The sequence below is a fragment of the Chionomys nivalis genome, chromosome 3 (assembly GCF_950005125.1).
Source record: "Chionomys nivalis chromosome 3, mChiNiv1.1, whole genome shotgun sequence".
Classification (NCBI taxonomy): domain Eukaryota; kingdom Metazoa; phylum Chordata; class Mammalia; order Rodentia; family Cricetidae; genus Chionomys; species Chionomys nivalis.
The window spans coordinates 68785841-68813770 of NC_080088.1; the positions used below are offsets into that span (position 1 = coordinate 68785841).

At 40.4% G+C, this 27930-nt stretch overlaps 1 protein-coding gene across 1 annotated transcript in view; it reads right to left on the bottom strand.

Annotated features, from left to right (window-relative positions):
* The window catches only part of Tprg1 (tumor protein p63 regulated 1), a 106842-nt gene that overhangs the window by 59607 nt on the left and 19305 nt on the right, over positions 1 to 27930 (bottom strand). The window contains exon 3 of the mRNA XM_057766096.1: positions 3646 to 3822. Within this exon, the coding sequence (XP_057622079.1) occupies positions 3646 to 3822 (177 nt within the window). The remainder of the gene's footprint in view (positions 1 to 3645; positions 3823 to 27930) is intronic.

A 27930-nucleotide genomic window follows, 5' to 3' on the forward strand; every position in this document is an offset into this window, starting at 1 on the left:
GAAGATCCAGGTTCAGTTGCCAGCACCCATATCAGGTGGCTTACTACCTTTTCAAACTCTAGTTCCAAGGGATCAGATGCCCTCTTCTGGCCCCCTGAGGTACTTAGAGGTTCATGATGCACATAAACTCATACTTTAAAAAAAAAAGAAGCCGGGCGGTGGTGGCGCACTCCTTTAATCCCCCAGCACTCGGGAGGCAGAGGCAGGCGGATCTCTGTGAGTTCGAGGCCAGCCTGGTCTACAAGAGCTAGTTCCAGGACAGGAACCAAAAGCTACGGAGAAACCCTGTCTCGAAAAATCCAAAAAAAAAAAAAAAAGAAAAAAAAGAAAAAAAGAAAAGAAAACTCATTTTTAAAAAATAATGGCCACGCTGTGGTGGCAGACACCTTTAATCCCAGCGCTTGGAAGGCAGAGGCAGGCGGATCTCTGTGAGTTCAATGCCAGCCAGCCTCGTCTACAAGTGCTAGTTCCAGGACAGGCTCCAAAGCTACAGAGAAACCCTGTCTCAAAACACCAAAACACACATAAATAAATAAATATGAATAATGAAAGTAAAATACAGACACACACAAATTTAACTATTTTTTTAAGAAAATATTTTTAAAAAGGAAAATTGAATAAGGAAACAAAGATCATCTTATCAGGAAAAAACATATATATATATATATATATATATATATATATATATATATATATATAAACATATCCAAAAAATGAAGCAAAAATGGCAAAATTAATGAAAGAACTAAGTTACACAATGACAACTTTTAATACTTCACTTCTCTTAGATGTATTTTTGTGTGTGTCTGAAATGTCGCAAAAGCTCATGTATTGAACACTTGATCCCTAGAGAGTGGCACTAGCTTAGGAAGCGGGTCTAGTTGGAGGAAGAGACCTAATGAGGATCTGCCCTCAATCACTGGCTTTCTCTCTTTCTGACTCCTGCTCCTCATGATCTATGTCCTCCACCTGCTCCCCAATGCTGACCAATGGTCAGTCATGTAGGTCCAAGAGAACTTGGATTGAATCATCTGGAACCATTGGCCAACATGAACCCTTCTGTCCTTTGAACTTGTTTTTGAAGGTACTTCATCACGACTGCAATAAAACTGACTAACCAGCAACCATGGTAAAGCTGGATACAATTCAGTCACAGTGCAGATCGCTAAATTAACATTAGTAAATACATTAGCCTAAGTCATGTTTCAGTCAACTTAAACATAAAATTGGTACCATCTTGAAGATAGATAGCAGTTTAGTTCATGAAATAAATCTCAGCATATTCATAAGGTCTTAAGTGAAGGACATGAGTTCCTGAGGCAGGAGAGATGGGTCAGTGGCTAAGGTCACTGGCTGCTCTTACGGAGGATACGGCTTTGATTTCCAGCACCCACATGGCAACCTACACTAGTCTGGAACTCCCTCTTCTGGCCTCCACGAGTATCTGGCAGATACGTGGTACATAATGTACATGCAAATAAAATATTTATAAAGCAAAATAATATTTTTAATTTAAATATATAGGTGCTCTAAATGAAATTTCAGTAATATGCAGCTATTTAGAAAAAATCAGATAATAGGAGTTACAGCTTGCAAAGTATTTATGGATTCAGGAAGAAATCACAAAAAAAAATAATTAGAAAATATCGCAGAATGAAACTAGAAAGACAACACATTTCAATTTATGTGAGGCGTGAAAAACAATAGTTGCAAGTATCACTGTGAGTACTCACAGTAGAAAACAAGGCAGATCTTACATGTTAACCTTGCTTTCTTCTTTAAGCGATTGTGGAAGAGGAAAAGCAAACCCCAAATAGACAGGTGAAATAAATTGTAGAGAAAAGGGCAGAATTCAGTAAATAGCAATCAGGCAATAGGGATGTGCAGAGGGAACAAAGGGCGTGTCTCTTTAAATCTAAATTAATAGATGAGCAGGAAACCCAGAGGACACAGATCGCCCTTAGCGAGAAGTGAAGACATTACTAACACATTGTACTGACATCAAAGGGGAAATGAGGAATACTGTTAATAACTTTATAACGTCAAACCCAACCAGCCCAAGATGCTTAAGAAATTTGTTAGAAAACACAGTTCACAAAAATTAAAGTAAATCAAAGAAAGCATAATTATATACTATTCAAAATAATTTTAGAAATTATTCCACCTAGTGATGTCATGATTTCCCATGTTAATGCTATCAAACATCCAATCACACATAAACAAAATCTTCTAAAAGATAAAGAATAGAATATCTCTTAACTTACTGTCTGAGGACAGCACAGGGCATATGTTAACCTGTGACAACCTCACAGTGACAAATGACAGACTACTGTACCTCACACGTCAGCACAGAGTTCAGGACAATAATTGAAACTGCACTGTGCTTGGGTGAGCGGAATGGAATAAAAATTGTGGAAATACCCAGATATGTGTGAGGAAGGTAATACATGACGCAGGTGCAGTTCAAACCAGTATTGAAAGGTGGGTTACCGAATAAATGATGGGGAGAATTTTAGTTGGTTCATCTCTAACAAATCCTAAAGGACAAATGCTTGCTCTGGTCAAAAAGAGGAATTTTACAGAAAATTGCTCTCTTCGCATTCTTGTAATGTAAATTAAACAAAACAATATTTTTTTTAAAAAAAAAAATCTAGTTTATCAGAGACCTCTAAGTGCCAGCCTCAGCACCCCTCAGGGTTCAGACAGGATGCTTACAGCACGTGGGACTAGCTAATGGGATCTGAGGGTGCTCTGCAAATGGGTTCCCCCACTGAATGTGATCCCTGTGGGTTAGCCTGGTGATTTTGTCAGCTGCATTCTCACTGTAAAATCCTGGGGACCACAGCATCTCCCCTTCTTTTGTTTAATAAATGCCATGTGTGTCTATCTCTTTGGGCAATAAATATTGTGGGTAATTAAAAGTCTGAGGATGGTTTTGAAATTAATAACCAAAAATTTATATTGATGGCAAGCTGAGAACTAGTTTAACTATCTTGTAGATAAGTTCTATATGTTTTAAGAATATCTCTCATCTACACAAGTTTATTGTCAAAGTAAGAAAGTTTTATTACACACACTGTTAGTGAGATTAGGTACCAAAGGATGCCCTCTTGCATCAACATTTACACTTTACCAGGTGGGCATTTGTCTATGATGGGGCACTGACTTTGGTGAGCTCTGTCCATCTGGTTTTACAGAATAACTTGAGTCACCAATCACACAGCATGCCCTCTGATCATGCCTTACTCTTTCAGGCTGTGGTGTTCCTCCTGCTTGGAATACTGCCTGCCTTAGTAGCTCCTATCCAAATACTAGCTCAAGTGCTTCTACAGGGAAATCTCTTATTGTTTGCCTCATGAATTGAGTAGAAACATTTTCTCTATGTTCCCGTAGATCTCCCTACTTAACTACATCTAACTATTTACTTAGGTTCTCATTCTAAATTACCAATTTGCTTATAAAATCATATCTCTGGTGCTTAACATAGAATAGAAGCTAACTTTGATGCTTTGATGAGCTTAATGGTAGGACTTTCCTTCTCCTCTGCTTTTCCAGCTTATATTATTCAATTGACCACATACTTGATTTCTCTGCATATGTCTGTTTGGCTTCATAGCGTCTTCAAGTCCAAGACATCCTACTCACTTGTCCAGAGACATCCCTGGGAAGACGAACTTGCCCAGGTAGACGCGACAGATGGAACTCAGAGGAATCTGCTGCGTCTGCACACAGCTAAGCATGATGAAGTCATATTTGCAGATCAGGAGGGTCTTGTCTGTAAGCATCAGGATCTTCTCCTTCTCATTGTTCCAATGATCAATCCTGTAGGAACAAACACAGGGTGATGGAAATAATTACATGGCCTCTCGAATAGCAACAACAGCATTTACTAAAACATCAAGCACTGCATAGAACAGGGGCTGATAAATACCTACTGCCACTCTTTGTCTGTCGATCTATCCCAGGTGTAAGAGATGAGAGAAGGATAAAGAAGTCAGGGAAAGAAATATGACCACAGAGCTCAAGATAGTTTCCCATTAGATAAACCCATTTGAGGAAACCAAAGTCTATATCATCTTGGCCTCCAACCAATTTGTACTTCACACCCTTCCAGCTCTCCTGGAAACCTTCATGCAGCAGTCCTCCTCCAAGGATACCAGAAATGTCCTTGTCCTAATGCAGGCTACACTACAAAGGCCTCTCATGGCCAACTAGCTTAACACTGATCTCCAGGAACCCTTTGCTATGTGGAGAGGAAGCAGACCACCATGATCTAAGCTCATCACATCACATCCAACTGGGGATAGATAGCCAAGCAACTGGTTTGATTTGCTCCCAAAGTGAGAACCTTTAGGGGCACACAGGGAGTATTTTGACTGTAAATTAAGAATTCTGAAAGAAAACAAGAAGAAAATACAATAGTGTTTTCTTTTTAAGAGGGAGTGATCATATTATGCAGTTCTTGTCAGTATAGCAGTTAAGACTTTATGACTTATGGGGCCAGAGAGATCACTGGTTACTCTTCCAAAGGACCTGGGGTTTGATTCCCAGCCCCCACATGGTAATTCTGTGAGTTCAGTTCTAGGAGATCTGCCACCCTCTTTTGACCTTCGTGAGCACCAGGCATATACATAATGCACATACATGCATGTTGTCAAAATAAGCACATATACAAAGATAAATTAATTTTTAAAACTTTATGACTTATTAGAATTTAGTTTATGCTTTTCAGCAAACAACTGACATTGTTTGTTTTGTGACCAATTCCTGTCTGAGTTCTGAGCACATATAAACAATCTAGTGGTGGAGTGTTAGGGACTTCCTGTCCCCAACCATTTCCTGAGTAGAAGTCATTGGTGTAGTTCTTGAAATGTGAAGTGAATGACTTTGCTCCCTTCTCTTTCCTGCACAGTTTCCCCTTAACCTAGGCTCCTAAGACAAACTACCCATCTCTATATGACCTGGACTTTGCCCAGAGTTGTCTTACAGCAGAGAGAATACTTGGTGTCCTAGTTGTGATTCCAATTTGTGGGTTTCTTAAGCTACTTTATAAGCCTGTCACCTTATTGGGTTGTCGAGAACCAGCTTAACCCTTTCTCTTCCTGCCTATATCTACATAATTTATTTTTAATTTATTAAAGCATTTTACAAATGCATTGTCTTTTATTACATGTAATTTTACATGTAATTTTATTATAATTACATAAATATATTTGAGAGTGAAAGTATAAAATCCAATGAGAAGCCCCACAGCTTCCACTCCGAGTGGCAATTTCAACTGTATTCAGGTTCATCAAGTTGTATCATTTTTGAGTCTGGCTAATTTCATTGTCTGATTTCTTTCATATACATAAGTTCTAAGAAGGAATAATGTACAAAGTATTCAGCAGCAAGTATCATAAGGGCACTGGCCATGAAGAATAAATACTGCCTATAGAAGGTGGCATGGTTCAAGTAGGTGTGGACTATCAGCCCTATTTGTACAAAAATGTATAAGGAAATGGTTAAGGTTAGGATTAGTGTATGTGTCTATGAAATAAAAACATGTGTCTGAGAAAATAAACAGATGTCAAGGATGATTTTGGGTCCTTTGAGGAGATGACTATTATAAATGGAAAGATGAATTTCTATCATTTTGTAATCCTTTACAATTAGAGCTATAAACTTTTGGCTTAAGTAACTTGTCTGTGAAATGGATACAATACCTACCTCATTATTCTGGAAGAGGAGTATGGAAAATGACTCCATTAGGGTTCTAAACTTCTCAGTGCTTATTAATGGTGTGGACTTAGGTCACTAAGGGGCTTTGGGCAACAGAATATATATGTCACCTTCTTTGTGGTCTAAAGATGGGCAAGAGGAAATAAAGTTACATCCATGGGAGAAGGAAGTGGAGAGGAATGAAAGAGGAAACTGGAAACAAAATAAAAAAAAAAAAAGGGAAGCCCAGGAGGAGTGGGCTGAGAAGCTAAGCATTGGCTGGAACCCCAATGCACAATGGCCATTGTGCTAGATAGAAAGTTAAGTCAGAGTTACAGATGGTGCAAAGAAGCAGCCTCGAATCCAAGCAGTCTTACTGAAGTCAGGATTCTGTGGTTCCCACCCACTCTAAACAGCAGCCTTCAACTCCCACTCCCCCAAGAGATGATTCTTGATAGTTGGCTTAACAGCGTCTGTCTTAGGAAGATGCAAAGACTGAGGTGTCCTATCAGCTATCTGCGTAAACTTCTCAAAATAGATCATGTCTACTTAGCAGTGTGTTATACATGGCTGTCTAATAAACCAGACTTGCTTAAAGTCTGAGAAAAAGAAAAAAAAAAAACCCTGCAGCTTTTGGTTGAATGGTTTTACTGAAAATGTCAGCACTCCATAATGAGATTTATTTTAAAGGTAAAGGATTCCGGGGAAAAAAGAGGATTCTTTTTAGGAACACAGAGTGCTCTGCTGTGACACAGACTCTGCATAATTTACATGTCGGGATGCCTGAATCCAAGTAAACACGCATGCCTATAAAAAGCTCTGACCACCAGTTCCAGCTCCTAGGTGGTAGTGTTTATTTGGACTTCAATCATATCTTAATTTCTTGTAGAACTCAGGTAGACATTTGAACCACATAGTCCTGAGATGAATGCCCTTGAAAGCTGGAGTGCAGCAATAACAAACACAGGAAAAGGAGTAACAACCACACAGCTCTGCTGCAGCTGGGGAGGTTACTGAGGCCTGGGACATCAATGCTCTTTTTCACTGCCCACAAAATCTAACCCGTTAGACGAAACGTGATCACTCCTGTTTTAAATATACGTAAACTAAAATGGTACACTGGGTATATTACGCATAGGTACATGGTCCTGAAATGAATATTAAGATATCCAATCTAGGCATAGATTTTGTTGACCGAGGTTTCTGTCCCACCAGGTCCTGCAGTCGTTCAGTCCCAAAGAAATACACAGAGGTCTACATTAATTATAAACGGATTGGCCCATTAGCTCAGGCTTTTTATTAACTCTTATAACTTATATTAGCCCATAATTCTTGTCTGTGTTAGCCACATGGCTTGGTGCCTTTTATGGAGAGGCAGTCACATCTTGCTTGCTTGGTATGTGGCTTCCTTTGTGACAACTGCGGACTGAAACTTTCCTCTTCCCCCAATTCTCATTGTCATGCCTATACTTCCTGCCTGGTACTGGCCAATCAGCATTTTATTAAAAATAATAGCAGTGACAGGATAAAAGATCATTGTCCCACAGTGACTACCTGGGCCTGCTTTACCTTCTCCTGCTCTTCCTGCTGACCTCTGCACCCTACTTCACTGAGGGCAGGTTCTGTCCTGGGCTTTGCTTTTGGTTTCTTTGTCCATTTGTCTTTTGTGTATTTTTGTTCAGATGGTTTGATTTGGTACGTTATGTAAGAAAATCAGTTCACCCATTACTCACCCTGACTTAAAAAGCTTTAGTAGGTTCTTTCAGTAACTCTTAGAGCAAATAACAAAAGAAACTAGAAACTTTGGAGGGAGGTTTGTTGTTGTTGTTGTTGTTGTTGTTTTTTAATGTTTTGGTTTTGTTTGTTTGGGAGCTTTTTGGTTTGGTTTGTGTATTTGCCTGTTTCTTTGTTTTTGAGACAAGTTCTACTCTGTAGCCCAAGTTGACCTCAAACTTATTAAGTAGTACAAACATTTGAGGACACTCTGCCTCGGCATCCCAAGTTCTGGCTGATAAGTATATGCCACTATGCTTAGTAGAAAATGACAAATTGAAATTTAATCCTGCCTTGCAAGGTCAGGCCCCGGTGGCTTCATTTCAGGCCCAGTTTTTGGACTCTATTCTCCTTTGTCTGATTCTGTGGTTGTATTTTCGTTTGTTTGCCCATGTTTTAGTTTGCTTGGTTTTGTACTCCATCCTCTCTAAGAAACTTTGTCCGTGCTGGTCCCTTTTCAGGCAATGTTTCTTAGCTCCTTTGCCTATGTAATGCCTACAGATGCCTATGTAATGCCTACAGATGCCTATGTAATGCCTACAGATGCCTAGGTAATGCCTACAGATGCCTAGGTGATCCCTACAGGTGGCCTGAGCTCCATCCCTGCTTACTGCAGCACAGCCTGGCCTCTGTGAACACCTCCAGTCTCTCTAATTGTGCACTGGCACAGCACGTCTATTTCCTTTATCCCAGATGAAATATTATTGTTCTTTTAATGATTGCATGATCTATATCTCATTCATCTTGACCTGATGCTCATGTTATTCATACTGTCTGGGGATTCTGATCATAATTTTCAACAAATTGAAATATTCCCTCCCCGCATAAACTAGATCATTAAAAAAAAAGTATATTTGGGGGAATGCTCATGCCATAATAATAAGAAATAATAAAATGTAAAGGCAAAGCACTTCATGCATCAAAACTTTAACATTCATTATTATTCTGGAGTGGTGAAATTTCAAATTTTTTTTTCTTTTTCTGTATGCTTCTACCTACTGAAACTCAATTTATTTATATTTGTTTATATGAACACATATACACGTATATACACATGTATATGTATGTATATATGTGTTCATATAAGCATACATACATGTGTGCATATATATATAAAAGAATATATATGTGTTCATGGCAAGGCAGATATAGTATATATATAGAGAGAGAGAGAGAGAAGAGAGAATGCATATATTTGCACATACACACTTGTATAGACAAATATATGTGTGCATATAAACATAAAATAGACAGACAGACAGATATGAGTATGCATGTCTGTGTGGCATGAGCATATACAAATATATGCACTTGCATGTGGAGTTCAGAGGTCAAAGTCAGGAACCCCCCATTGCTTCTCCAACTTATTTTTGAGACAGAGCCTTTCATTGAAACTGTAGCTCACAGATTGGCAAGACTGGCTAGTCAGGTTCCTGAGGGTTCTTCTGTCTCTCCCTCCCCAGTACTGAGATTATAGGTACCCACCATAGCGCCCAGTTTTCACAGGGGTTCTGGGGATACAAACCTGGGCCCTCATACACGCATAATGAACACTTTAATGGCAGTTGGTTGTCTCCCTTGCCCAAAATAACTACTTTTAAAATTAGAGAAAATTTGTACTTCTCTGATGGATAAGATGGCTAAACAGTTTTTCAAAAGTATTTCTGAGCCATTTGTATTTCCTTCGAGAGTTTTCTGTTCAGATCCACAACCCATTTTGAAATCGGGTTGTTTGTTTTGTGGTGTTCTAAAAGCTGTGTGTGCTCTGGCTTTTGACCCTCCGGAGAAGTCCAGCTGACAAAGGGTCTCCCCGCTCCGCAGACCTCTTCTGCAAGCAACTAAATGCATCCTTTGTGCTGCAGAGCTTTTGGTTTCAGGATTTTCTATTTGTAAATCGGGTTGGGGGGCTAATTTTCAAGCACACCGGTTCCTAGTTAGAGATTTCCTCTCACCCCAGACAGAGTAGCCAAGATTAGGAAAAGAAAGCTGAGGACAAATTGCAAACTGGTGCAGCTACTATGGAAATCAGTGGGAAGACTTCTCAAAAAGCTAAAAGCAGCTCCCTCATATGGTCCAGCTATACCACTCCTTGGCACCTACCCAAAGGATGCGGCACCAGATTCCACAGATAACTCACTCGGTCATGCTCACTGCAGCTGCATCCCCAAGAAAAGGAAGCAGCCTAGACGTCCATTAACCAATGGATGGATAATGAAAACCTGGTATATACATATAGGGGCTTATATTCTGATATAAAAAAATCTAAAATTTCAGGTAAACAGATGGACTTAGAAAATATTATACTGACGAGGTAACCAGCACCCAGAGAGACAAAAACTACATATTCTCTGTTCTTTGTGACCCCTGGCTCTGCATCCTCGGTGCTGAGCAACCATGGAAGCCAGGAAAGAGAAAAAGGACCACTAGAGGAGGGAGCCATAGAGAGTGGGAAACAGGACACCATACTACAAAGAAGGATGAAAAAACTGCAGGAGGTCTTAACTGGGGAGGAGGGAGGGAGGGAGGAAAGGAGGGAGAAAGAAAGGGAGGGAGGGAGGGAAGGGAGGGAAAGAAGAAGAAAGGAAGGTCTACACAGAGGAGGAGGAGTTAGGGAGGAGGTGATGAGTGAAACTGAGGACTGAGGTGACTGTAATGTAATCATATTTTCTGGACAGGACAGAAAGGCTACTCCCATGAACTCTGAACAATCCATCTGCTCTCATAAGGCCCGCAAGGACCACAGCAGTCGAGGGACTGATATGAAGGAGGGAAATTGAACAAGGCTTCACACCTTGATGAAGAACCATAGAATTGCCGCCGAGTAGGGGAGAAACTGTTCCTTTTCCCCAGGGAGGAGATCCTAATACAAAATGATCAGCCCTAAACACATGTAGATCAGGACAGCATTGATAGGCTTACATTATCCACCACCTCCTCTCTACATACACATCTAAAGAGGTCATTAATTTGGAAGGGAGAGAGGGAGGGAGGGAGGGAGGGAGGGAGGGAGGGAGGGAGGGAGGGAGGGAGGGAGGAAAGGAATTGGAGGGGGCTGGGATGGAAATGAAGTAAACACAATGTGCGCCTTTATGAAACCCTCAAATAATTTTCAAATAAAATAAAAAATTCAAAATTGAATTAAAAGATGGAAAACGCAAACGATCCTTCAGGTTCCCAGTTTATGTTGCATGGACCCTTATTCTCCAAGTGGATAAGCCATTTCGTCAAAGAACAACAAAGCCACTTTCAGTATCTATATCTTGTAGCCCTAGCCAGTCTCTGTAGTATGGTTTATTTCTGTGTTGGACTCAGCTCACATATGGACTGGAGGTTCCCCTGATGCAGAATCTACACCTCATTTACACCTGGGTCTCTGTGCTGAACCCACTAAGGCCTCAACAAACAAGGAGAAGGCATGATGAAAGAACAGAACCCACCACCTATCTCCCGATGTGAGACACAGTCGTGCCTGGTACCCTTACCTCAGCATCACCATCCCTCCACATCAGCATCCTGTCTTTGCTGATAGATTGGAGGAGCCTATGCACCAGCGAAGAGAGTCACAGAGAACTCCAGCTCCAGCTTCCCCAAGATAACAAGACTCACCAGCAGAGGGCAACAGCGAACTAGTAATGACTGGCTATACTAATCTTACAAGTTACCAGGTCTCATTTCCCCTTATCCAGTAACTCTGATCATCCTAGGCACCCTTTTTGCAGCCCAGACCTGAGTCCAGTGATACTTCAGTTGTTCTTGTGAGACAAAGGGATCAATTTGTCATTTGTAAGTGATCTTCTAAAAAGAATTTTCTACTAATGTTCTCTCTCTCTCTCTCTCTCTCTCTCTCTCTCTCTCTCTCTCTCTCCTTTGTGTGTGTGAGAGGGGGGTATCATTGTGTGTGTGTGTGTATGTGTGTGTGTGTGAGAGAGAGAGAAAAAGAGAGAGAGAGAGAGAGCCATTCATATCTGTCACTCAGTACAGACGTTTTCCTTGATGCTGAATAAAGTTACTCTCTGTTATCAACAAGTCCACTCACATGTCCTGCTCAAGCCCTTGAAGAGGGCACGCATCTTGGCTACCCCAGAGTTAGTGGACTAGGAGGAAAACATGGAATCATTCACTCCACACACATTCCTTGAGCAGCACTGGGTTCTAGAGCCTGAAGAGAATCCAATTTGGGTTTGTTGTTTAAATACAAACTGTTGAAAACTACATGGCATTAGAACAAGGTATCCCCCTGCTCCAAGTTAAGTGAAGTCTTGTAAAATGTTGATCCAGATACATTTCTTTCAATCCTTTGGTTACTATTTCTCTAAGCCACTCCGGTTTGTTTGAAATGGGAGACCGTCAAAACAAACACAGTTTCTAATAAAAATCCAATACCACAAACCTTTCTTATTCCCAGGTCTCTAAACCTGGCTGCTTGTAATTCATTTGTTTTTCCCCATAACCTGTGGCACCGGCCATGTAGCAGGCTCTATGCTCCTTATTAGGAATGCAGAGAAGCTCTTCCACCCTGGCATACCCACAGCTCCATGTTGTGAGGAAGAACACAAACAAGAAAGAATTGCACGGTGCCCGACAGCAAGATGTGCTGAATGAGGGCAACTCGGATCCACAGGGGCAAACTGTGGTCTCATGGTTCCCTGCCCGCGGCCCACAGGGCTGAGGATAAAGAGTCTCTGGCATCTCTTCCTTGCCCTGGCAGAAGGTTCTCTTAAAGCATGCCATTTTCTACAGCCTGGCAAAGATCTCCATGCTGGGAAAGCACAAGCTGAGAAGTCTGGATGACATTTTGTAAGGTGAAGGAGAGAAAAAAAACTCAGGAGAATTTTTTTCTTGAGTGTTTTTTAACTTGTACCTAACATTGGGCAGATGGGGGATGCCGGTAAGAAACAGATAGGAAGGGAAAGAGAGATATCTCAATTGGTAAACTGCTCCCTTGCAAGCACAAAGATCCAAGTTCAAGACCCAAAACCCACATTTAAAAAAATGCTGTGTGTGGTGACATGGGATTGTGGAGACATGCTGGGGTCAGAGACAGTCAGACCCGTGGAGCTCTGACAGTCTGCTGTCCAGACAGCCCATTCTATTGGAAGGGTTCAGGCCTGAGAGATTTCCTGTCTCAAAAGTCAGTGAACGAATGGCACCAGAGTAACAAGTCTAGCTTCAACAAGCACGCATACACACATACGCCCCCTCTTTCTCTCTCTCTCACACACATGCACGCAGAGAGAGAGAAAGACCTAGAAACATAATCAAACACCATGTCAGATGCTATGATTGTTTTCACCAGACAATCCTCGCAAGTAGAGAAAAGTAAACTGAGGCACGGATTCCTGTTCGAATCTGTCCATGTGTTGAAGCCCAAGTCCCCAACATTGACACCGTGGAGTAGAGCCTTGGAAGGCAGTTAGGTTTAGGTGAGATCAAGAGAGGACAGCTCCTAAAAGGACAGCTCCTTCAGTAGAGTGAGCACCTCAAATGAAGGAAAGACACTGGCTTCCTTTCTCAGCACAAGCACACACTGAGAAGCTGCTTCTGCTGGCCACAAACAAGGCCGGCAAGCAAGTTATCAACAAGCAAGTTACCCCAATCAGCCGGCGTGATGAGCTTAGGTCTCTAAGGCTAAGGAATAAATGTCTGCTGTGCCACCCATCCCTTATATAACGTTCTGTTAGCTTAAACTAGCAAAGACAGGATGCTAACTTGCAAGAGACATAACCAGCATTTACCCAGCATGTGTGTAATGAGCTCTTGAGCTCGCCACACAACCAAACCACCATTCATTGAGGGATGACATTAAATTTCTCCATTAAGTCAGCAGTGGTTGCTGAGTGCTTGTGTAGGTCTGTATAACGGTCCTCTTATTGAGCTAAGAAGGTTTCTACCATGTTCCCTGCCCTCTAAGAAGCTTATAACCTAAAGAAGGAAATACAAACACACTGTTATTTAGAGCTATAAATGAGATGGAGACTTACACAACGGGCAATTGATACCTGGTTAACAGTTACCATTACCTGATGCTCCTTTTTTTATATGTTTTGCTCTATGAGCTTCACGGGGATTGCCCCCTTTAGACCTTCATCAACTCTGTGAGCAAGGTCAGAGTCCCACACTATCACAGTTGAGGAACCGCAGCATAAAGAGAGACAGTAACACGTGTTGTATGCACGAGTGAGCGTACACACGCCATGACCCATGGACGGATGTGAGAGAACACCTTGTGAGGTCATTTCTTCCTCCTCCACCCATCTGGCTTCCAGGGATAAATGCAGGATGAAAACCTTAGTGACAGTCAGTGTTACCAGCTAAGCCATCTCACCAGCCTAGCCAATGCTTTTAATTAGATGCTCTATCGAAGAAAGGTCCTGAAGCCATCTATAAAGTCAAAACTTAATGTGAATTGTATTTGAAGAATGTCTTAAAGGATGATCCAGAGATCTAGCTAGACACAAAATTATCAAGTTTAGGCAGAATGAACAGCCTGCCCCCAAATACAGAACATGTTGCAGGATGGCTGGCCAGACGAGATGTGTTGCATATGAGATGATCAAAACGTGGCTGGAGAGATGGTTCAGTGGTTAAGAGCACTGGCTGCTCTTTCAGAGGTCCTGAGTTCAATTCCCAGCAACCATATGGTGGCTCTCCCGGCCATCCCTAATGAGACTTGATGCCCTCGTCTGGCCTGTAAGCAGACATGCAGACAGAACTCTGTATACACAGTAAATTTTTAAAAAAGAAAAAAGAGTCAGGTGGTGGTGGTACACGCCTTTAATCCCAGCACTCGGGAGGCAGAGACAGGCAGATCTCTTTGAGTTTGGGGTCAGCCTGGTCTACAAGAGCTAGTTCCAGGACAGGCTCCAAAAATACAAAGAAACCCAGTCTCAAAAAGCAAAACCAAAAAAAAGAAGAACGAAAGGAAAAAAGAGAGATTATGAAAACAATTGGAGGTGGAATCATTCAGAAAAGCTAGCTATAACTCACAAAATGTCTGATTCAGGAGAAGGGACATGGGGTCTGGGTGTCTAAAACCTTTTAATAAGAAGCTCCATGCAGAAGGAGAATTTGTGGCATTTTGGTGAACCAAACACTTCCCGGGCCTGCTCAAGGAACTGCCTTCATATCTAAAAATGTCCAGCCTGCCTGGTCGCTGCTCTTTGAACTGAGTCCTGGGGGACTTTGGGGCAGCATTGAAAGATTTGTGCATTTCCATAAACTTTTATGTGGGAACGCATCAGAGAATTTCCGAGTATTTCTTGTCCAACCCAGAGAATTGGTCCCTCGCTGTCATAAACCAGGAAAGCTAGGATGACAGAGCCCTACTGCCTGAGGTCGCACTCCCGGCCTAGCCTGGTGTAAAGGCACTGACTTAAAACATCTCTTTCTTTCCTCGTGTTCACTGAAGATGATCTGTATGTGTGCAGAAAATTTGTCAAGATTCTTAGGAGCTCAGGTTGTAGCCACAATTCAAGCTCTTTTTCTTTGGCTCCCCTTCAAGTGCTAGGTTGCTGAGGAGGGACCATCTCTTTGTCACGCAGGCCCAGAGTCAAAGGAGCAGCGTTGCCCATGCCAGCTGTTAAGACCAGGCAAAAGTTACTTTTTCCTCCTGAGACTCCGTTTCCACATCTCCAAATGAAGATAGCACTATTGTATTACCAAAGAGCCTTATAGGGCTGTGTGAGGAAAAGAAACACTCCATACACAGAGTGTAATAAAACACAAAGCAAACGTGAATTAGTTTATCATAGTCGGCTAGCAATGCAATCACAACGAAGGAAACCATTTCCAAATCCCTTGAGAATCGCGGAAACGTGTGCAGAATTAACAAACCAATTAGTAAAGATCAAGTCAAATTCACTTAAAGAGAGTGTCTCAAGCCTGTCAATCTTTTCAGATATACAAAATACCTGTTTTCAACTTCCTAAAAATAGGAAAAGAGTATTTGCTCATTCCATACACATAAGGCAACTTCTGTATGTTTGCCTCTTTGTCTAGCGTGGCTGATTTTATTTTCATTATATTAGATGCCACATTCAAGTTGTTCTGAATTCAAGTATAAGCCATATGTGAAATTCCCACTAAAGGTGGCCAGTGTGGGTTGCTTTGAAAGGTTAGGAGCCGAGCAGCTTGAACACAGTAAGTGAGAGGGTTGATGGAAGGGGGTGTGTGTTCCATCCATTTAAGACAGCCTGACCAGACCAGCCAAAAGTCGACTCGGACATGAGCACAGCTCAGAAGTCACGAGGCAGAAAGCAGCTCAGGATTATGGTGCACAAGAAAATTTGATTTCTATCGATTTGCGATTGAACTTCCTACTACATGGAACAAAGAATTTCTTTTAAGAAGCAATACCAGTAAACTAAATTAGAAGTAATTCTTACCCTTACCAATCCCCAAATGCAAAGTTACTCAGTTATAGGCTTTAGGACTACAGTGATGTACCAAATGGACCTGGGGCTTCCTGTGCTTCCATTCCAAAAAGAGTTCCAGATGGAGGAGGGTACAAAATGCTGGACAGGAGGACTGAGGAGAGGCTAAAAGATGGCTCAGTAGTACAGTGTACTAGCTGCCCTTGTAGAAGCTGCGTTCACCTCCCGGCACTCATATGATGCCTCACAACTTGAGTTCCAGGGACCCTGATCTTCAGGTCTCCATGAGCATGTGTCATTCAGGCGGTGCACAGACATATATGAAGGCAAAACACTCATACATATAAAATAAAACAAGTTTTAGAGCAGAGTTTGGAGATAATCTGTGAGAATAGCATACAGTGGAGAGATTTTGCAAGTCCCTGAGATGTATTTCAGCGAGATCCATAAAGGACACAAGGAAGGGGGAAAGCATTCAAGCAAAGACCTGATCATGGACAGAAACAATCACCATTTCCTCGAAACTTATTAAAAATTTTCACATGCCTATCATATACTACTTTACAGATTCAGGAACCACGCCTCAGTAAAGTGACAAGGGCCTAGCATCACGTGACCAAGGCAACAGCGTGTTCAGGTTGACCACTTCCGGTGGCTACCCCAGTCCGTGTATATTCCATCAAGATGGTTTTCCTCCTATGTTTCCCACACTGGGAGGAAACTTTGCTCTCCCCACAATGCTGCCATCACCAAAACAGCATTTCGATAGCTGCAAAAAGAAAAGGGTCTGGAACACGCCACTCGTTCTTTTCCCCCACAAAATTAACAATAGATGGTGAATCATTCAAGCCATCTACAGCACACCAGGAGCGCATAAGATGCCCAACCCCGGGAGCATCCGCTTCTCTCCTGAGTTCTCTTTAAGGAATTTGCTTGATCAGAAGCCAAGAACGAGACCCACGGTGAGGGTCCAGGAGGAGGGAAGAACGAGACAAACCTACCCATCTCATCTCCTCCACGGTCTTCCTTTGATTGAAAAGGGAACGATATCTGCTTGCTGTAGACTATTAATTATGGCTCTCTGGGTACAGAGATCACAGTCCTACCCAGGCAGACCCAGAAGGAGGGTAGATGCTATAAAAACATGGGAATCCCAGTGAAAGCCAAGAACAGGAACTACAGAGCAGCTAGCCCCCATGAGACCTGGAGAGCCCCAGGAGCCGGGAGTAGACAGATCTACTTCTTGCCGTGGTAGTCTCTATCTAAATCTCTGTGCCTCTCCCGGCCTTGTCTGTTTCCTCTCGACTGGAGTGGTCCTGTTGTGTGCATTGGTTCCTTTCCTTTTTATTCCTCTTTAGTTCCACCTTGCTTATAACCTTCAGCTTCTTCTTGTGCAGACCTGAATCTCTCCCCGTCAAATCCTCAAGAGAAGGAATTCTGCTCCATGCATATTAGCTCATTTGTGTAAATCATTCCCTTGATTCACAGGCAGGGATTATCCCCTGTGTCCAACCAGATGTAGCCAAGGACTGAAAGGTTTATAATAGGAAAAAAAAATAGGACTTGAAGGACCCCAAGTTGGAGACACCAAGAACTCCTCTGCTTCTTTGTGAATCTGAAACCCAACATCACCTTTAATGAATTTTCAAATCCTAGTTCATCCTAACAGTGCCCTAGCTTCTTCCATTTTTCAGCCTCATTAGAGATGTAGTTGATGTTTCTGGGTATCTTTTTACTACATTTGGTATCTGGTTTACTATTAAATTATTTCTATTTTTGTTATCTCACTTCTCCCTCTGTGTGTAGTAGGGAAATACGGGAGTTATCACAAACCCAAAAGAAAACTTGGTTTCCTAATAAAAAAATGAGAATTAAAAAATAGAAAACAATCCTAAAAGACATATTTGCCCCAACAGAAGTACACAACACAGTATGAAAAAGCAAGGAATATGAGAAATCAAGGCAGTGACTTCTGAAAGAGTATAAATTATACCTTCTCAATGATCAAACCCAAAGGTACTGACATGGCTAAAGTGCCGGAAAAGGGAATTCAGAAGTACAGTTTTAAAAATTATCAGTAGCATTAAGGGTATTCAGATAAAGAGATAAATACAGCAAGGAAGTCAATTTGGAACCTCAAAAAGAGGATTGCAAGATGGATAAGAAACTCCACAAAGAGCAGCAAGACTGCAGTTCTGAGCTTATAAGCACGCACCACCACACCCTGATGTTATCTTCTTAATTTATGCATTTGTTTTTTTTTATTCTTTGAGAATTTTATATATGTATACAATAAAATATGATCATATCCACTCTCCTCTTCTCCTCTTCAGCTTCCTCTGGATCTCCTCACACACAGCAGTCTCCCAACTTCATATCTATGGTTGTTTGAAAGAAAATGGCCCCCATAAGGAGTAACACTATTAGGAGGTGCGGTTTTGTTGAAGTATCTATGGTCCTATTGGAGGAAGTGTCACTGTTGGGGTAGGCTTTGAGGTCTCCTATGCTCAAGCTGGCTCTTCTATGCTTAAGCTACTCCCAGTGACACAGTTCACTTCCTGTTGCCTGTGGATTAATATGTAGGACTCTCGGTTCTTTTTCTAGCACCCTGTCTGCCTGCATGCTACCATGTTCCATTATGATGATAATGAACTAAACCTCTAAAACTGAAAACTATCCCAATTATTTTTTTTTCCTTTTTAAGAGTTGCTGTTATCATGATGTCTCTTCACGACAATAGAAACACTAAAACAATATCATTGAATTTTTTTAATACCACAAAATCCATTTAGTTCCTCCCATATGTATATGGGTACGATGCCATCTACTGGAGCATGGACCACCTACTCATGGCTACATCCCCAAAGAATGATTCTTCTTCTGTCAGTTACCAATTGCCTATGTCTTCAGTCAGGGGTCGGATTTTGTGAGTTCTTCCATAACGTGTGCTGTAATTTGGGTTGGCTTGATCTTCTACAAGTCTTGTAGAGATAACCATGGATGTTGTGATTTCATGGACCATGTTGTGTTCAGAATACAGCATTTTGCAGAGCTCCTCCCATTCCCTGGCACTTACTTCCTTTCTCTCCCCTCTCCCTTATGAAGTTGAGTATTGTCATTTCAAGTTCTATATAGAATTGTATTGAAATTTTGGTATGGATTGCGTTGAAGCTGTACATTTCCTTTGGTGGGATGGTCATTTTTATTACGTTTATCTTACTGATCCATGAACACGAGAGATCTTTCCATCTTCTGATATCTTCTTCAATAACATTTTTCAAAGCCTTGAAGCTTTTGTCATACAAGCCTTTCATTTGCTTGGTTAAAGTTATCCCAAGATGTTTTATATTGTTTGTGGCTATTGTAAAGGGTGCTGTTCATCTGATTTCTTCCTCAGTCTGTTTATCATTTGTATATAGGAGAGTTACTTTTTTTTAGTTACTCATGTAACTAGCCACTTAACTAAAAGTGTTTATCACCTGTAGGAGTTCCCTGGTAGAAATTTTAGGGTTGTTTATATTTCATATCATTGGCAAATAAAAATACTTTGATTTCTGCCTTTCAAATTTGGATCCCACGAGCAAGGAACTCAGGACCGCGAGGGGTGCACCCACACACTGAGACAATGGAGATGTTCTATCAGGAACTCACCAAGGCCAGCTGGCCTGGGTCTGAAAAAGCATAGGATAAAACCGGACTTGCTGAACATAATAGACAATGAGGACTACTGAGAACTCAAGAACAATGGCAATGGGTTTTTGATCCTACTGCACGTACTGGCTTTGTGGGAGCCTGGGCAGTTTGGGTGCTCACCTTACTAGACCTGGATGGAGCTGGGTGGTCCTTGGACTTCCCACAGTGCAGGGAACCCGGATTACTCTTAGGGATGATGAGGGAGGGGGACTTGATGGGGGATGGGGAGGGAAATGGGAGGTGGTGGCGGGGAGAAGGCAGAAATCTTTAATAAATAAATAAATAAATAAAAATTAAAAAAGAAATAAAAATAAAAAAATTTAAAAATTAAAAAAAAAATGGATCCCCTTGTTCTCCTTCAGTTGTCTTCTTGCTCTAGATAGAATTTCAAATACTGTATTGAATAGATTTGGGGAGAGTTGACAGACTTTGTCTTGTTCTCAGTTTTAATGGAATTGTTTTGAGTTTCTCTCCAAAAGTGGGTACTTTCAGTATTTTAGTCAGTAAATATATAGCGTGGCAGTTAATCCTGATTATCAATTTATGGGATTTAGAGTTACCGTAGAAACTAGTTTCTGGGTATGTCACTGAAGAATTACAGGTATTAGATTCATTGAGATTGAATGATCTATGCAAACCATGGGCAGTAGCATTCTATCAGCTGCTCACCTGAGAACAAGTATCCATTGTTCTCTCCTCCTGCCACCATGACCTCCCCACCATGATGGACGATACCCTCAAGCTGGGTCAGAATAAACTCTTCCTTTTTAAAGTTCTTTTTCTCAAGATATTTCATTATGGTGAGAAGACAACTAACAATACATATCACCAAATAAAAAATTCAACAAATAATCACCAAAATTAAATTATACCATATGTCAAAATTTTCTAATGGGCAATTATAGATATTCTCAGTAACCCATGGACATTCTACAAAATAGATCAGATTTTAGGCCATAAGTAAGTTCTGACAAAAACAAAAAAAAATATTTTCTTATATCTTGTAAAATATTAATAAAATAAAGAGCAAGAAAAGTTATAGAATTTACTTTAATGAATAAAGATAAAATAGTAAGCTATCTCCAAGTGCGCTGGCACCTGCCTGTAATCCCAGTACCCAGGAAGCAGAGGCAAATGAACAGACACAAGCTCAAGCTCAGACAGGGCCACACAGTGAGACTCTGTTCTGAGCAAAGAAACCACTAAAAGTATATTCCCTAATGATCGATGAATTAAAAAAACAATAAATAAAATTTAAAATTTCTAGAATTAAATGAAAATGAAAACAAAATTTGCCAGAACCTTTTGATATGGCCAAGCTAGTCATAAGAAGAAAGTTTATACATATATGTTTATATTAAAAATCAGAAATGTTTTAAAGATATACTTCTAGGTCTTAGATAACAAAAACAAGTTGGTGGACAAGAATGTATAGTAAAATATCATAAAAAGATCAGAGTGGAAATTAATGAAATGAATATCAAGAGAAAAATTCAAAGAACCAATGAAGTACAGAGTTAATATTATGGAAAGATAAAATATATTGACATCTCGGAGCGGTAGCCCTTACCTTTAATTCCAGCACTCTGGAGACAGAGGCAGGCAAGTCAGTATAAGTTCAAGAATAGCCTGTTCTACAGAGCAGGCTCTGTCCAACCATAGCTACACAGTGAGGCTGTCTCGATAAACAAACAAAAAGATATTTACAAACAGCTAGCCAAACTAACCAACTGCAAAAAAGAAGACCCAGATAAATAAACTTAAGATGAAGATGGGTTCATTATAACAGATTCCAACAAAATTTTGAAGATTTTGGTTGTGTTAGTCAGGGTTCTCTACAGAAATAAATACAGAGAGAGAGAGAGAGAGAGAGAGAGAGAGAGAACGAGAGAGAGAGAGAATTTATTAGAGTGATTTACAGGATATGATTCAACTAGTCCAACAATGGCTGTTTACCAATGGAAGTTCAAGAATCTAGTAGCTGTTTAGACTACAAGCCTAGATGTGTCAGCTTATATATCGTCTTTGGTATATACTGGAGTCCTTAAGAATTAGTTTGTAATGTATTTATTTTCAACCTTTCTAATGCTGTAACACTCTATGTTGTGGTGCTCCCCCACTATAAAATTACTTTTGTTGCTACTTCATAACTATAATTTTGCTACTGTTATGAATTGTAATGTAAATAACTGATATGCGTGGTATCTGATATGAGACCCCTATGAAAGGGCCATTTGAGTCCCCAAAGGGGCCATGACTCAGATGTTGAGAACATCTCCTCTAACGTCAGTGAAAGAATGAACTTACCAGCAGGAATGGGAACATGCAGGCAAAAAAACAAAGGCTTTCTTCTTCTTTTATATAGGCTGCCACCAAAAGTTGTGACCCATATTAAGGGTGGGCCTACCCACCTAAAGCATTTAAATAAGAAAAAAAAAATCCCTCATGAGCCAGACCCTTGTATGTTAGTTAATTCCATATGTAGTCAAGTTGAACAAATTGGAAAATCTATGAGAAAGGGTAAACTGCTGACACATATGATGTAGGTTCATTAAATCTGGCAGATATAAACAACTTAAAGAATCCTAGACCAGCCATGAGATTAGAACAGTAATAAAGAGGCCCTCAAGAAGTTAAATCCCAGACCAGATGAATTCACAGGTGAATCCTACCAGATCTTTAAATAACCATCACCCATGTTCCTCGAACTATTCCATAAAATAGAAATGGATGGAAAACCAGCAGACTCCTTCTATGAAACCAAAACATCTCATATCAAAACTAGTTGATTGGTCTTTAATACTATATGCCAATATTCCTGATGTAGATACATATGAAATTTCTCAGTAAAACCATCACAGGCAAAATTAGACAACACGTTGAGAATATTATACACTATGACCAAGTTCATTCTGTTTTAGGAATCTAGGAAAGACTTAACATTCAAAGACCAATTAATATAATTCACCCTACACACACTCAGAGGCAGAAATCACATGATCACCTCAGTAAATGTACAGAAGGCCATTGACAAAGCTCCACAACACTTTGTGATAAAAGTCCTGAAGAAAGTAGGAATCCAAGGAAAACACTTCACCACAAGGAGAGTATATATGACAGATGTGTAAATTACTTCATATTAAATGAGGAATACCTTAAAGCGTTTCTCCTAGAGTAAGGGATGATACAACAGTGATATTTTCATTCTTGTTTAATGTTAAATTCTTTGCCAGAACAAGAGAGCTATAGGCAAAGGGGGGGGGGCAAACTAGGAACAAAGAATTCAAATTATCCCTCTGCAGATCATAGGATCCTATATTTAAAAGACTCTGAAGACACCAGGTAACTCTCAGATCCAAGGAACACTTGAAGCAAAGTTGTGGGATCAATAAAAGATTAACATACAAAACTCACTGATTTTCTATAGCAATAATGAACACTCTGAGAAAGAAATCAGGCAGACACTTCCATTAATAATAGCCTCCTGGACACATACCTGGAAAAGTTCCAGGTGATGGTCTTGACCAAAATTCCAGCTTGGTCAGTATTTAATATCTTTAGTAAAAGGTTGCTTAAATTCAGTCGAAATGGTGATAATGGTTTTTCTGATAAATTTCAGGATTAACATATGGAAGCCCCAGAGAGATAATTCCACCTTAAATTCTGAAACCCAGCTTTTTACTCAGGCTCTAAGGACTCCATGCAGTGAAGAGCCTTGCTTTGAAAAGAAAGTAGAGGATAATTTTAATGGAGACCTCCCTTTTTGTTTTTGGTAAGTTATAGAAAACCCTTTAAAACTCTATGACACTTTTCTGCCTGGTTTTTGGATTCTGGTTTTGGGGTACCCTATTGGGGATGAAGGGGTTCTGACAAGACCCACAAAATCCTTCATCCAGGGCACAGGGAGCCATCTCACAGTCCTCTCATGACTTTTTATTTTATTTCTGGTTGGTTGGGAATTCTGTTAGAGCTACCAATTGTTTTCTGACTTGCCTTGTACCTCTGATGGCATGCCCTAATGATGCTGGGGACCTGTGTAAACTAAGGCAATAGGACATTTTAGACATTTTAGAATTTACACAGTATTTTATTAAAGTGTCTGTGTTAATATATGATTTTGATAAGTAGATAAGTAAAAGGTTAGAAATTAGGACCCCAGCTAAACACCAGAGACTGAGGTATTCCTATCTTATGGTATAGTAAGACAGTGACCTAAGCAGACCAACAAAGAACTTAGAGTTACTGGCTTAGAGAAAACCTCTCCTTGATTAAGGTATATTCAGGCTAACGAGACTGATTTGAAGATCTGTGTCTAACCTTCTTGTTGCTTTCTAGCACTGTTATGCGATGGCTACTTTGGTAAATCAAGTCACACAAAGAACTGTTATATTCTGTAACAGTACACTAGGTAATGATCAGCAAAGCTCCCAGTCTCTTTATGAACTGTGTTTATGAGTTAAAGATATTATCTTGATATTAAAAGAACTTCAATTAAGAAATTGTTAATATGTTCAGATTAGTTTTTTATATATGTTTTCAAAAATTAAGCTTAAAACAAACAATGTCTAGTTTAGATGTACTTAGCAGATAATGGTCCACAAACACTTCAGAGACCTGAAAATATGGCATTTAAAATGTTTAATAATTTTTATGATAGAAAGATGTGCCAGCTCCTGTAAGTACGCCCGATCTCCTTCAAAGAAGATAGAGGGCACAGAAGAACACCCGAAGCTTGTTTGGAACGTGGCAAAGCTAGTCATTGGGTGAAAACTTGCCCTTCATCTCAACTGCTACCAGGATGCTGTCTAGACTGTAGGCAAGTGGGACACTGGAGAACTGTGTGCCCTGCCTTGCCTAGACAAGGTAGGCCAATTCCCCCAACTTCCTACTCCACAGGAAAGTCTATGGGATCTTCTGGGTCTAACAGCCAAAGAATGATGCTGCCCTTGGACTGCTGTCCCCAACAACCATGGAGGAACAAGTAGCTGTCTAGATAGCCAGTAGGTCTATCATTTTGGTTGGTCCTTTTCAAATCTCTGATCATGCATCATGACTAGGCTAGTGATAGCTTTGCCTAGTTTGATAGCTCCTTCCCCCAAGGCTGCCACTGCCGTACTAGTTTATTAGTCAGTAGGCTAGCTAGTTAAAGCTAACTAAAGTCTCTTGTTAAGAAAAGACAGGTTCGCCTTGTTCACAAGCTTTATATTAAAGGATAAACAGTTTTCAGCTGTAACTGTTCACCAATACAGTCATGCTTTTCAAAGGCTGTTCTCTAATAATTCTGTATGTCTCTGGTAAATGATTAAAGTTCATACCAGGCCTAGGTTCTAATGTTCTAAAAAATGGTCTAAGATACATAAGGGTCTAATGTTGTAAAAACTTACATAAGTTCTAAGAACCTCATAAAATGATTTAAGATATATAAATACAAACTATAAAGATAAAATGTTACACTGTGATTTCAAGGGTTCAAGGTTTTAACATAAACAAATAGAGTTCTGATAAATTTGTAGAACACTGGCTTCAGTCACAATCTCAAGGTATTAAATTTGGTTAGCCTCTAAATATAGTCTTAAATGTGCTTTTTACTAGGTCAAAATACGTATATCAATGAGACTTTCTAGACATAGGAAAAATGTGCATGCTTTTTAACCCAAAACCATAGCCTTTGCAATGACACCGAGGTGTAAATCTGCCCCTGCTTGCTTTACAGATGTCTGTCCACTGCTTTTTCTACAATGTGGATTTTAACACAGTGGCAATGCTGATGGAACTAAAACTTTTTTCTCCTTGTGCAAACTAAAATTCATTCAAGCTTCAAGAAATCAAAGCCATAAGGCTTGGATTCGACTGTTGACAGGTCAAACAAAATAGCTTCAAATGTAAGGTTTATCATTAAATTTGTGGGTTTTTTTTTTTAATTTTCGAGACAGGGTTTCTCCATAGCTTTTGGTTCCTGTCCTGGCACTAGCTCTTGTAGACCAGGCTGGCCTCGAACTCACAGAGATCCTCCTGCCTCTGTCTCCCGAGTGCTGGGATTAAAGGCGTGCGCCACCACTGCCTGACTATTAAATTTGAATCTTAACTTTTGTTCCTAGTCTATATCTCAGCAGATTTCCACCTGGCTGACAGACATACCATCCAGCTACAAACTGCTGGGCTCTGGACTTGCTGAAAGCTGGTGTGAACCAGTCCAGCAATGTGACTGTTCCCTGCCCCTTCACCACGATCAGACGATCAGATGCTTCTCCAACCGCCTCATTCTCCAGCCTTTGATTAGCTTTTCAGCCTTCCTGGGACCTGACTATCAATTTTTAACTGGAAGCAGCTACAGAAAAGTGTGTTGTCCCTGACCCTCATAACAGGCTGAAAAAGGCTAAACCTAAAGGAAGCTCCTGACACAGGGAGCAAAATGACTACCTATAATGCCAACTGATATACCAGAAACATGGGCTCAGAGTTAGCAACAGGTAGATTCATTAATTGATTCTCCAATATGATAAAGCACTTGGCCTGCTTTATGCAGAATGAAGCAATATTATCCATCAGGAGCCTTTGGCCCTTCTGCTTCTGTTAATTACTGTTGGCTGTTATATCACTGATACAACAACCAAGTGATAATTCCTATCTGAGTGCCATTAAGCTAATGGTTATTGCATCCAAATGAAAACTAGTACTGATCATAGATGTAAAGATTTAGCCTGGGGTACAACTTCAGGGGGAAATGTTAAACCTAAAGTTAACCTATAATCCCTACCTGCCCAAAGACCAGATGACTTCCTGGTTATCTGGGAATTGGAGTTCTTGGAAACTAACCACAGTGCTTCATGGAAAAGTAGAGTGGCCTATGGGTTTTGTCCATATAATCTCTGTCAACACGTGTCTCTGGGCCACTTCCCTGGAAAATTTCCAGGTGATGGTCCTGATCCAAATTCCATCTTGGTCAGTATTTAATTTATTTTTGATTAAAAAGCTTGCTTAAATTTGGCCAAAAAAAAAAGCCTCATTAGGCTTGTCCTTGTCTAAAGGGACACAGAGGATGGGTGGGTGGAGGGAGGGACTAGGAGGAGAGAGTAGGGAGAGGGAGGGAAACTGTGGTCAGGAATGTGAGAAAAATGGCAATAAGATCCACATTACACCTAGGAAAACGGTGTTTCTAAGAGAGCAGCACTTCGGTTTATCTCAGAATTGGTCAAGCTTTTCACCTTCTTTTGCCTTCCAAAAAAAAAAAAAAAGGAGTAAACTTATTTGCCCTCAAAATCTTCTTGCAGACGATAGGATCTACACTGAAAGAGTGTATCAGATTGGAAGGCAATTGACATTGTGACCCTGTCAGATCTTCCCCTCCAAAATGCAACGTGTCAGTCCCTTCCTCAACATCTCCCAGGGTTTACCTTCCACAGGCACTTTGCAGTTGTCAGCACACAAGTCCCGTGTGTGTTGTGTTTCTTCTTGTTTGCACTATTATCTTCTTGTTGGTTTGATTTTCACTTCTCTGCTGCTAGATGTGGACATACTCAGCGTCCATTTACACATTTTGACCTTGTGTCTTGAAACTTGGCTAAATCTCTGGGAGTTCTTAGAGTTTTCTGTGCATTTCTTGCAAGTATCTATGCGTACAGTCATATCCTATACAAATAAGGGCTTTTGGAGGAGATCAAGTGTGTCCAAGGTGGGAAGACCATTAACAAATCAGAATTTTTAACATGCACTCTATGTGTCGCCTTTGATTACGGTACTGGCATTGCTGTGACAGCTCAAGCGTCCACCACTCTGCTGAATGGCAGTAGGGAAAATAGCGGCCTCCTGTTCCTGCTCCCCAGTCTTGGGCAGAAAGCATTGGTCTTATCTCTGTAGCATGATTGTACCTCTAGGACTAAATGGCTACTCTAAGTCATACAGAGGAAAACACCCCACACTATCTTTCTAAGAGTTCCTTTGTTCGTCAGGAATGGCTGCTTAGTTTTGCCCAAATGCTTGTTCTGGATTGGTTGAAATGGTCATGTGATTTTTCTTCTTTCGATGGTTTATATGTTTGTTACATTACAGAGTCCAATATTTTTTCCATAGCTGACCCTTCCTTGCATCCCTGGGGAAAAAAAACTCATTTAGTCACAGTATATATAACTCTTTATATACATTTCTGGGTTATATTGGTTATTATTTCAGGAATTTTTGCATCAGTATTTGATGAAGGATATTAATTTTTCTTATTATTTTTAGCATCTTTGTCTGGTTTGGGCTTATTACATTTGCTTCAGAGAATACCTCAAAGTTATTTCTTTCTCAAATTTCCAAGAAAGGTAACTTGGCTTTCAGTTTTTTATGTAAACAATTAATATAATCCTCTGGTAAAGATATCTGTGCCTTGGCATTTCTTTTGGTGTAGGTT